Raw genomic sequence first — 10,855 nt, forward strand, 5'->3', positions numbered from 1 at the left:
AAGTTGATATTTTTGACATTGCTGGTTTCTGCCCGACAGCAGAGATATGCTAAGGGGAAAATATATTTGACTTTGGTCTCAAATACGTTGCTGAGGTGCACCTGGTTTATCTTAAAGACCCTTGAACTACTGTAGCAGTTTTGATCTTGCTTTGCTGGTCCATCACAGACAAATGAATAGTGGGAATGATGACCATGATCAGAGTACAGTGGGCTGTATCAGACAAGAGACAACAGCCTGCTTTTCTAACTATGTTCAACTTGTCCACACAAGTAAATTAATTGTTTTATCTTAACACCAGTCTCACATTCCTCCAGCATTTGCAGCCATACTGTATTGTTCCCCTGTGCACCTCTCCCTTTCACAATGTCATGATATTAGAGATGAAATGAATTGTTTTACACTACAGAGAGCAGAGTATATCTAGATTTTTGATTACAAAAAATTGATAGAATTTTCTGTGAGAAATAGGCCACGCAGTTGCTTAGTATTGAATAATTTCACATTTTGATGCCTAGTTTAACAGTATTCAGGAGTTTCCATGCACCATAGCTGCCTTTGCTGAACTTCTTGAGGTGTTTGTCCTCAAAAGGTCTGCCGTGGCACAATGTATCAGGTATTATTCCTCCTTTGATGTTAACTTCCTTCTCTCTGTGGCGCAGAATGAACAATGTGTTATTAGGTCACATGATACACATAGCGTTTACAAGAAATGGTCCCACTTCTTGTCACAGATAGATCTCTGACTCCACCCATCAAATAACTTGCTATAACATGAGAGGTAACACCAGAGACTTGTCAGTGAGCTGGTCTTTGTTGATGAAGCTTCATATCCTGTCTTTATACTACTTCTGAGTCTCTCCAGACCTACGTGTATACTGAAGCAGGTAAGACACTGACTGCTTGTCTTTTAGTGACATGTAGACAGGAAAGTGTAAATTGCGGGAATTCCTACCCTGCTTCCTTTATTCTTTCCTTCATTCCTAACTGTCTTTCCTCTTTTGTCAATTTATTGTAATTGATTCTTATGGTACTGTCAATTTATTGCAATACATTCTTATGTTTTAATAATGATGTGTATTTTGTGTCATCATTGACCCTTGAATTTTTGTGTATTTATTACAATTAAGTAACTTGTAGCTAGCGTTTTGAAATAATTGCAGTGGGATAAAAAAGTATATTTGCCTCTGAGATGTAGAAGAGTAGAAGTATAAAGTATTGATAAACTAAATTGTACTTAAGTACAGTATTTGAGTAAATCAACTTTTACTCATGCTCCATCATTGCCACCGGTTTATTCCTCTCCAATGCTTCATATTTATTATTATTGCAGAGCCTGTAACTTTTCCATGTTTACTAGAGTATAGAAGTTGAGTCATTACAATGTTATAAGTTAGATGCTTAATCATTCACCCATTTAAACAAGTGCTATAACAGTAATGCAGATCTATATACATTTGAATTTCTGGCTTTGTTAAGACAAGTGCGTACAAGCGGAAAGGATTTAGCTGGAATATTTTCATGGAGAGAGAGTGAGATCTCTCAACTTGGTGCTACAGTATAATGGAAGCTGATGTTCTCGCGTTAATAAAAATACAAACAAGAAATGACACAGTCATATTATACCAGCTTGCAAAAGTGAAACTCCTTGAAAAGTACTGTCGTGTCAACTACACTGTTTCAGAGACATAGCAAAAGTCATTCTTATTAAGCTATTAACGTTTATGTAATATATATATAATATGATATAATTACGGTTCAGTCCGGGTTTAGATCCCGCCTACTGTATCCAATAATTTCCACTCACACATACGTGAACACGAACAGCTGTTTCCATGTCCGCTCTAGACCATATATGCTATATATATATATATATATATATATATATATATACACACACTTATTAATGCTGTCAAAATGATCGTGTTAACGACGGTAATTCATTTTTGGAATTAATTGCGTTCAATATTTGACGCATTTAACGCATGTGCAGAATGGCCCGTTGCCCGCACAGCCCCGGTAGAGTAGGTTGCGCAGCCGCTCGTCTGTAGCAAAAATGAAAAATACACTTTCGCTACTCACCAAAACAAAGACGATTTTAAGATGTTGAAAGCCTACTTTCCTTTGTGGGAACACTCGACAAGACGCCCCCCCACCTCACGTCTAAAACACTCTTTTTGGCCAGGGGGCCAAGTGGAGTGACTAATTTTTTTTTTTCCTTCCAGTGAAACATTGACATTTCTGTCCAAAAAGTACTGTAGCAAGTTTAGACATAATAGACCATAATAATAATAATAAAGTATAATGGATAATTCTTCTACACATGCTAACTTTCCAGGAATAGAAAGCCTGCCGTTTCTATTAGCTTGGATTCCCCATCGATGATGTCACTGGTAGGCAGGTTTGTGAACTGTCCACAGCCCTCCTCTGAGACACAGACTGAGTTGATAAAATGGTATATTATAATGAGCATTAGTGAGGACCAACTATATAGTTGGGTCATTTATGGCACTTCCGTGACCGCGGAGAGCGAAGGTCCGTTTCTCAATGGATTTGTCATCTAGGAGGGTTATTAAACAAATTTAGCCGGGGTGTCTTTTTTAAAACGGCGGGGAAAATTTGTGGGAGACCAAAATCCAAAATGGCTGCCGTGAAAATGAACTTTTTAATGGTTTGACCTACAATGATGCACAATACATGGTTTCAGAGCTTATTTTGGTCAAGGAATACATATATGGTGTTTATATAATGATTTGACCTATTGTCGACCTTCAAATGCAAGATGGCTGCCAATTATGAGCTCCAAAAGGGAGTTTTTTCAAAATCGTCACAGAGCCTTCATATTAGGCTCAAATGAAAGCTCTGCTCATGATGAGTTGAATAATATACAGTATAAGTACACAGAAGTAATCTCTGAGGTCAATAAAGTCAATGTTTGTGTGTAAACAGCAGTTGCTGATTTGCGGTTTCCCATTAAATAGGGTAGGCTACTGAGAATATGGTGTCCAGTTCATCCCATCACATTTTCATAATGAACCAAAAATAAATGAGCTCTATAGCCTAACATAAAATAGTATTCTGTATGCAAAGCTAGAAAGGTTAGTTGCTTGAGGTGAATTTAAAGGTCAACTCATTTGTCACCCTTATTTTGTAGTATTGCTCCCAGTGTTTCCTGTCTGCCTAGTTACTTTTACCTGCCTTGTCTAACCAGTCTTGTGATTTTGTCAGTGTTTCCACCTGTGTCCTCCTAGTCCCCCAGCCTATCCCAGTGTTGATTGTCAGTTGAGTTCACCTGTGTCCTGTTAAGCCCTGTGTTTGCATTGTGTTCTTGTTGGTCTGTAGACCTTTGTCATGTGAGGTTTTTAGTCGTTCTTTGTGCTCAAGAATCTTGGACAAGTGATTTTGGATAAGAACCAGGATGCACAGCACGCCCTGTCTGTAGTGCTTTCCTCGTAGTGCTTGGTCTACCAACCCCTCCACTACTACCCCTGCTGTAACCAGAGTGTCTGCCATTCCAGAGCCCTTGAATCGCTTGTAGATGGCATAGATGTACTGTAGGACATCAGCTGGTGGAAAGGTACGAGGATTGGGAGGATGTCCTTGAACATTTCTGGATTCTCTGCCTTGAGCTCAGTGAGCATCTTGTAGGTGCAGGTCACCAACAAGAAAGGAGAATGGAATATTCTTCTGCCACATGGCCTCCACATGTTTCACCATGATGTCATTCACCACTGACTTACTTGAAGGTTCATTGTATGTTGTGTGGTAATAAGGCTTGCTCTTGTTGGGTGGTGGATGACAGCAGGACTGGGCACCACTGTATCCTGGAACTCGCTGCTCTTCAGGTGGTGGTCTTGTACCATGATTGTCTACACGAGACAGAGCGAGCACACTGCGGAGCTCTGCTATCAACCTGGGAGTAAATGTCCATGGCATGTCAAGGAGTAAAGATCTGGTAGACACGCTGCACAAGAGCGGTGCCTGCATCAGCTTTGCAGACACACTGCTCCTCTATGACCATTGGGCTCTGATGGATGTGGAGGCATCAGCAACCTGCCCACACGAGATCGCAGACAGCAAGCCAGCTATCGTGATCATCGACAATGACGACTTCAAGATTGACACTATGACAGGTGACTCTACAGCAGTCCATCGAACAAATGTCATGTACATGGGGCCAGAGAGCTATGAAAAGAAACCAGGCGAAGAGACTGCTCACCAAGAAGAAGGAAATCTCTGCACAGCTAAAGCAGAAGTGTGCAGAACTGACAAAGGTTTGCCAGTACAGATGCCCCCCCTGGTAGCAAGAGTGAGTCACCTTGTCCCAGGGTAGATCCACCAGTGGATGGGTCAGCTCCGCAGCGTGCTCGCTCTGTAATACATGCACTGTCTCGTGTAGACAATCATGGCAGAAGACCACCACCTGAAGAGCAGCGAGTTCCAGGATACAGTGGTGCCCAGTCCTGCTGTCATCCACCACCCAACAAGAGCATGCCTAATTACCACACAACATACAATGAACCTCCAAGCAAGTCAGTGGTGAATGACATAATGGTGAAACATGTGGAGGCCATGCGGCAGAAGAATATTCCATTCTCCTTTCTTGTTGGTCACCTGCCCACCTACAAGACGTTCACTCAGCTCAAGGCGGAGAATCCAGAAATGTTCAAGGACATCCTCCCAATCCTCGTAACTTTCCACCAGCTGATGTCCTACTGTACATCTATGCCATCTACAAGTGATTCAAGGGATCTGGAATGGCAGACGCTCTAATGTCCAAGATTCTTGAGCACAAAGAACAACAACTAAAAACCTCACCTCACATGACTACAGACCAACAAGACCACAGTGCAAACACAGGGCTTAAATATACAGGGATTAACAGGACACAGGTGAACTCAACTGACAATCAACACTGGGATAGGCTGGGGGACTAGGAGGACACAGGTGGAAACACTGACAAAATCACAAGACTGGTTAGACAAGGCAGGTAAAAGTAACTAGGCAGACAGGAAACACTGGGAGCAATACTACAAAATAAGGGTGACAAATGAGTTGACCTTTAAATTCACCTCAAGCAACTAACCTTTCTAGCTTTGCATACAGAATACTATTTTATGTTAGGCTATAGAGCTCATTTGTTTTTGGTTCATTATGAAAATGTGATGGGATGAACTGGACACCATATTCTCAGTAGCCTACCCTATTTAATGGGAAACCGCAAATCAGCAACTGCTGTTTACACACAAACATTGACTTTATTGACCTCAGAGATTACTTCTGTGTACTTATACTGTATATTATTCAACTCATCATGAGCAGAGCTTTTATTTGAGCCTAATATGAAGGCCCTGTGACGATTTTGAAAAAACTCCCTTTTGGAGCTCATAATTGGCAGCCATCTTGCATTTGAAGGTCGACGATAGGTCAAATCATTATATAAACACCATATATGTATTCCTTGACCAAAATAAGCTCTGAAGCGATGTATTGTGCATCATTGTAGGTCAAACCATTAAAAAGTTCATTTTCACGGCAGCCATTTTGGATTTTGGTCTCCCACAAATTTTCCCCGCCGTTTTAAAAAAGACACCCCAGCTAAATTTGTTTAATAACCCTCCTAGATGACAAATCCATTGAGAAACGGACCTTCGCTCTCCGCGGTCACGGAAGTGCCATAAATGACCCAACTAATATGAAGATAGGTTGAAAATAGATTAAGTCGGCCTTTAACTATTTATTCATTTTATTTTGTGTATTGTGTGGTATATGGTCCCATTGATCAGGCGGAAACAACACTATTCCCTGAGTGTAAGAATAACCAGTTTGAAAGTGGGTCTGTCCATAGAAATGTGTTTATTTACATTGGACATGACATCTGTGTGTTGCTAATTTCACAGAGTGTAACTTGTTTATTGATGTTGTTTATTGAGAAACATTGTTTGACACTGTGTTACTTTCTATTTTTGTATACCTAACGAGGGGTTAAGTAAAAGAAACTGCATGTCCCACAAGGCTTAGCGGTAAACCGGATGTAGAAAGATACCGGGTCAGTGTTGTTGTTCCAGTGCTATTGAGCAATACTAGCTGCGTGGATCGAATGAATGAAAGCTAAAAGCTAACAAGTCTAAAAGACTGTTGTTTTGTACCAATTGTATCCATCCTTTTTTTCCTATATAAAGTACCAACTTTAATTCCATTTTCGACGTCCTGTCCACTATTTTGACCGTAGTTATTCTACACAGACAGATGTAAAATGAATCAGAGCTTGACACTCTGTCCCCCAGGAGGGCAAGCTTCAAACGGAATGACTACAATAGGACAAAGGCTCCCAAAAACGAAAACAAAGGCTCTCTCGTAAACACGAGTTTCTTTTGTTAACCCCCCCCCCACTATGCAACTGTTGGGCATTATGAACAAATGGCTCCAATCTTCACCTGTAAATTCCCACACTGTTATTAACCAATAATAAATGATAATATTACTTTAGACTTCCTAAACCATGTTTAATAGATACTTTTAGTCCTGGATATACCATAATTGTCAATGTATTGATGATTTAAACTTTTAAGAAATGCCACTCTTATAGCACTATACTCCCCTGTTTATAGTATAAGATTATGTGATGAAAAAGGTGCTGTAGTTGTTAACATAATACTAACCTCTGTCTCTCTCCCTCTCTCCCCCTCTCTCTCTCTCTCTCTCTCTCTCTCTCTAGACAACATGAGTGCAGGTTCAAGAAACAAGAAGGGGCATGAAGGTACATTGAAAGGATATATTCCAAGACAAGGAGAACATTATTATTATTATCATTATTATTATTATTATTAGTAGTAGTATTATTAGTATTATTATTACCCTTATTGTTAATTAATACAAAATAAAATAAAGCTCAGCATGATCAAATCATTTTTAATCCTCCAGCTCTCATAATAAATGATGAAGAAGTTCGGATTGTGATGGTTGGGAAGACTGGAGCTGGAAAGAGCGCCACTGGAAACACCATCCTGGGTGCTAAAGCCTTTGATTCCAAGTTTGCAACAAGATCTGTGACAGTCTACTGTAAGAGGGGCAGAGGGGTAGCAGCTGGTAAAAAGGTCTCTGTTATTGACACACCAGGCTTGTTTGACACCACGTTTAGCAAAGAAGAAACCAATAAAGAGATGGCCCAGTGCATTGGTTTTGCTTCTCCTGGTCCACATGTGTTCCTGACTGTGATCCAGCTGGGAAGATTCACAGAGGAGGAGCAGAAATCTGTGGAAATGATTCAAGAAACGTTTGGCCAAAAGTCAAATGAATACACCATGATTCTGTTCACTAATGGTGACAGACTTGAAGACGAACCATTTGAAGAAATGTTGAATCTTGATCCAAAACTACAAGAATTAATCGACAAATGTGAAGGTCGCTATCATGTCTTCAACAACAAAACCAAGGATCCCTCTCAGGTCACTGAGCTGATGGAGAAAATCGAGTCCATGGTGCAGATGAATGGAGGAAACCACTACACCAGTGAGATGTTCCAGGCAGCAGAGAAAGCCATAGAGGAAAAGAAACAGAGAATTCTTAAAGAGACCGAAGAGAAGAGACGTAAAGAGGAAGAAAAGCTGAAGAAAAAATATGACGCAGAGGCACTGGAAAAAGAAAAGAAAATGCAAAAAGAACATCAGGAACAACAAGCAAGATTAGCCAAAGAGATGGAAGAGAAGATACGTAAAAAGGAGGAAGAGGTGAAGAAAAAACAACAGGAACAGCAAAGAAAACATGCCAGAGAGATGGAAGAACTGAAGAAAAAACAAGAGAAAGAGTCTCTGGAAGAAGAAGAGAAAATGAAACAACTACAGGAAAAATACAAAGAACAGCAGAAAAGGACTCAGGAAGAGAACGAGAAAAGGGAGAAAGAGCTGAAAGAAGAGAAGACAAGGGCTCAGGAAGAAAACGAGAAAATTAAGAAAGAACATGAGAGACAGCAAAAGGAACGCAAAGAAAGAGCTGAAAGGGTGAAAGAGCAGGCGCTACGTGAGAAGACAGAAGAAGATGAGAGACAAGCAAGAGAACAAGCTGAGATAGCTAATAGGGCTGGAGCTTTTAAAGGAGCTGCTGCAGGAGCTTCTGCAGGGGCGGCACTTGCAGGAGCACTTGCAGGCCCAATTGGTGCAGCAGCTGGTGCTTTAGTAGGAGGTATAGTAGGAGGTATAGCAGGGTGGTTCAAATAGGTATAGCAGGTGGTGTAGGAGGGAGTGCAGCAGGGGCTCAAGTAGGGGCAAAACTTGCATATCAGAGATGAGGGTATAACTCCATCAGCAAAGTGCAATATTAAATTAATAATGAAGCTTTAATTAGATATATGCTAGTCAAATCCACATCACAATAAACATAACAATGTACAGAGTTTATGTTTGGGAAAATGCATGTTATGGCTCAGGCCAAAAAAAAAATCAGCCTGCTGCTTAAGTGTGATATTTATGTCAAAATATTCTCTCCTGATAAACTCACTTGTAGGGATTGATGTTTGTGGGTATTGTAGATATTTGGACCTATCCTCACTTTCTCTTTGTTGCGTGTGGCCATGACATCATTCCCTCATTCAATCACTAACCCCCACTGTCTCTCCTCTCACCCAGGCAGGCACACCTGCAGCTGATCTGGGATTGCTGCCGCCCTAATTACCAGCCTGTATAAAAGCCAGACAGATTAATTTACAGCTCAGAACCCACACCGTTGTTTATCTAGGCTAGAAAGCCTTTTCTGAAAGTTATTTAGTTTGGCCTGGGGATGGCCGGTAGTTCTATCTTTTCGTTTAGTTCAGTAGAACTTGGTTTTGTTAGGTTGGGAGGGGGGAGCAGCTTCGGCGTCCCTATAGGGGGTGGCCTGGTCCCCCCTCCATTCTGTTTAGTTTGACCGCCATCTCCAGGCCTCCTTTTGTTTTCCTGATTCATTATTTGGCAGAGTACTTTTCATTATGTTTGTTCCCCAATACGTATATTTTTGTTGTGGGAAGTTAATAAAAAACTATTTCAACATTTGCCAATGTTTGTGGTGTCCATCTTTATGTTGGGGTCTCCAATTTGAGCCACTGGTTTTGTATTGTTTGATGACCGTAACACTCTTCTACAGACCAATTAAACTATGCTTACCATAACTTCTGTTAATCTCTCAATAAACTGATGTAGACTTTATAGATGTGTTGATTATAAATTATAATAAAAAATTGTCGCTGTCGGGCAGAAACCAGCTAATTCAAATGTTCTAATGTTTTTGTTTTAATATACATCAGTGCTATTGAACACTCTTTACGTCTGTGTGGGCTTTACAAATATTGAACGAATGAAAAGTGTTAAAAAAGCACTTCTGACTAAACCTAACTCCACTGTATCCTCAAACTGTCGGACAAACCATTTAACTCCAACTTGTGGAGTTAGGTGGTACTACATGTCCCCCATTGATTAATGACAAAGTCAGACAGAGACGGAAAAAAGTACCTATCTATTCATTAATGGTCAAAAACCTCCTAACTCCACTTCGGCTGTATTTGGGTAAAGTGAGGACAATATAAGGACACATTGAAGTATCTGACAATGTATAAAGTCACCATACAGACAGCGGCGGACTGGCCATTTGGCGTACCGGGCAAATGCCCGGTGGGCCGCTGGGCCAGTGGGCCACTGGGCCCAAAAAAAAAAAAAAAAAAAAAAAATGTTTTTTTTTTTTTTTTTTTTTTTTGGAAAAATATATTTTTTTAAATGTTTTAGGGTTATTACGGTCATATCCGAGTCGCGCGGCCCAATTATTAGTTACGTTAATGTTTGGGCTGGGATGCTTTCCAGCAGGCGCCTCAGTGCGGCCTCAGAGTTCATGTGCAGGGCTGGGCTGAAACAGTGAAACGCCCGCCCCCCCCCCCCCCCCCCCCCCCCGTTGACAAAATGGGGGGGGGGGGTGAGGCAGTATTGTGTTGTTAAAAGTTGATATTTTTGACATTGCTGGTTTCTGCCCGACAGCAGAGATATGCTAAGGGGAAAATATATTTGACTTTGGTCTCAAATACGTTGCTGAGGTGCACCTGGTTTATCTTAAAGACCCTTGAACTACTGTAGCAGTTTTGATCTTGCTTTGCTGGTCCATCACAGACAAATGAATAGTGGGAATGATGACCATGATCAGAGTACAGTGGGCTGTATCAGACAAGAGACAACAGCCTGCTTTTCTAACTATGTTCAACTTGTCCACACAAGTAAATGAATTGTTTTATCTTAACACCAGTCTCATATTCCTCCAGCATTTGCAGCCATATTGTATTGTTCCCCTGTGCACCTCTCCCTTTCACAATGTCATGATATTAGAGATGAAATGAATTGTTTTACACTACAGAGAGCAGAGTATATCTAGATTTTTGATTACAAAAAATTGATAGAATTTTCTGTGAGAAATAGGCCACGCAGTTGCTTAGTATTGAATAATTTCACATTTTGATGCCTAGTTTAACAGTATTCAGGAGTTTCCATGCACCATAGCTGCCTTTGCTGAACTTCCTGAGGTGTTTGTCCTCAAAAGGTCTGCCGTGGCACAATGTATCAGGTATTATTCCTCCTTTGATGTTAACTTCCTTCTCTCTGTGGCGCAGAATGAACAATGTGTTATTAGGTCACATGATACACATAGCGTTTACAAGAAATGGTCCCACTTCTTGTCACAGATAGATCTCTGACTCCACCCATCAAATAACTTGCTATAACATGAGAGGTAACACCAGAGACTTGTCAGTGAGCTGGTCTTTGTTGATGAAGCTTCATATCCTGTCTTTATACTACTTCTGAGTCTCTCCAGACCTACGTGTATACTGAAGCAGGTAAGACAC

The 10,855-nt window shown here is 40.7% G+C and overlaps 2 protein-coding genes across 5 annotated transcripts in view; one reads left to right on the forward strand and one right to left on the reverse strand.

The window, feature by feature from the left end:
- Positions 1 to 10,855, reverse strand: part of dock4b (dedicator of cytokinesis 4b) — a 315,514-nt gene that overhangs the window by 151,441 nt on the left and 153,218 nt on the right. The gene's annotated exons all lie outside the window — the stretch shown is intronic.
- Positions 759 to 8,966, forward strand: LOC311039482 (GTPase IMAP family member 4-like). Of its 2 annotated transcripts, XM_084049389.1 has the most exons (3): positions 759 to 887; positions 6,719 to 6,760; positions 6,925 to 8,966. In XM_084049389.1, the coding sequence occupies exons 2-3, from the start codon at positions 6,724 to 6,726 to the stop codon at positions 8,214 to 8,216; spliced, it is 1,329 nt and encodes a 442-aa protein (XP_083905515.1). In that variant the 5' UTR covers positions 759 to 887; positions 6,719 to 6,723; the 3' UTR covers positions 8,217 to 8,966. The 2 variants fall into 2 exon arrangements, with proteins under 2 accessions (XP_083905515.1, XP_083905516.1); XM_084049390.1 differs by lacking the exon at positions 759 to 887 and having other exon boundaries at positions 6,708 to 6,760.

This window comes from Gymnoscopelus microlampas, assembly GCF_963454915.1.
Source record: "Gymnoscopelus microlampas genome assembly, chromosome: 23".
Taxonomy (NCBI): domain Eukaryota; kingdom Metazoa; phylum Chordata; class Actinopteri; order Myctophiformes; family Myctophidae; genus Gymnoscopelus; species Gymnoscopelus microlampas.

What these genes read in the sequence shown, in the direction of transcription:
- LOC311039482 (XM_084049389.1), top strand. Translation starts at nt 6,724, where the DNA reads ATGAGTGCAGGTTCAAGAAACAAGAAGGGGCATGAAG. An exon ending in AAACAAGAAGGGGCATGAAG is followed by an intron (nt 6,761 to 6,924) that starts GTACATTGAAAG and finishes TTAATCCTCCAG; the next exon opens with CTCTCATAATAAATGATGAA.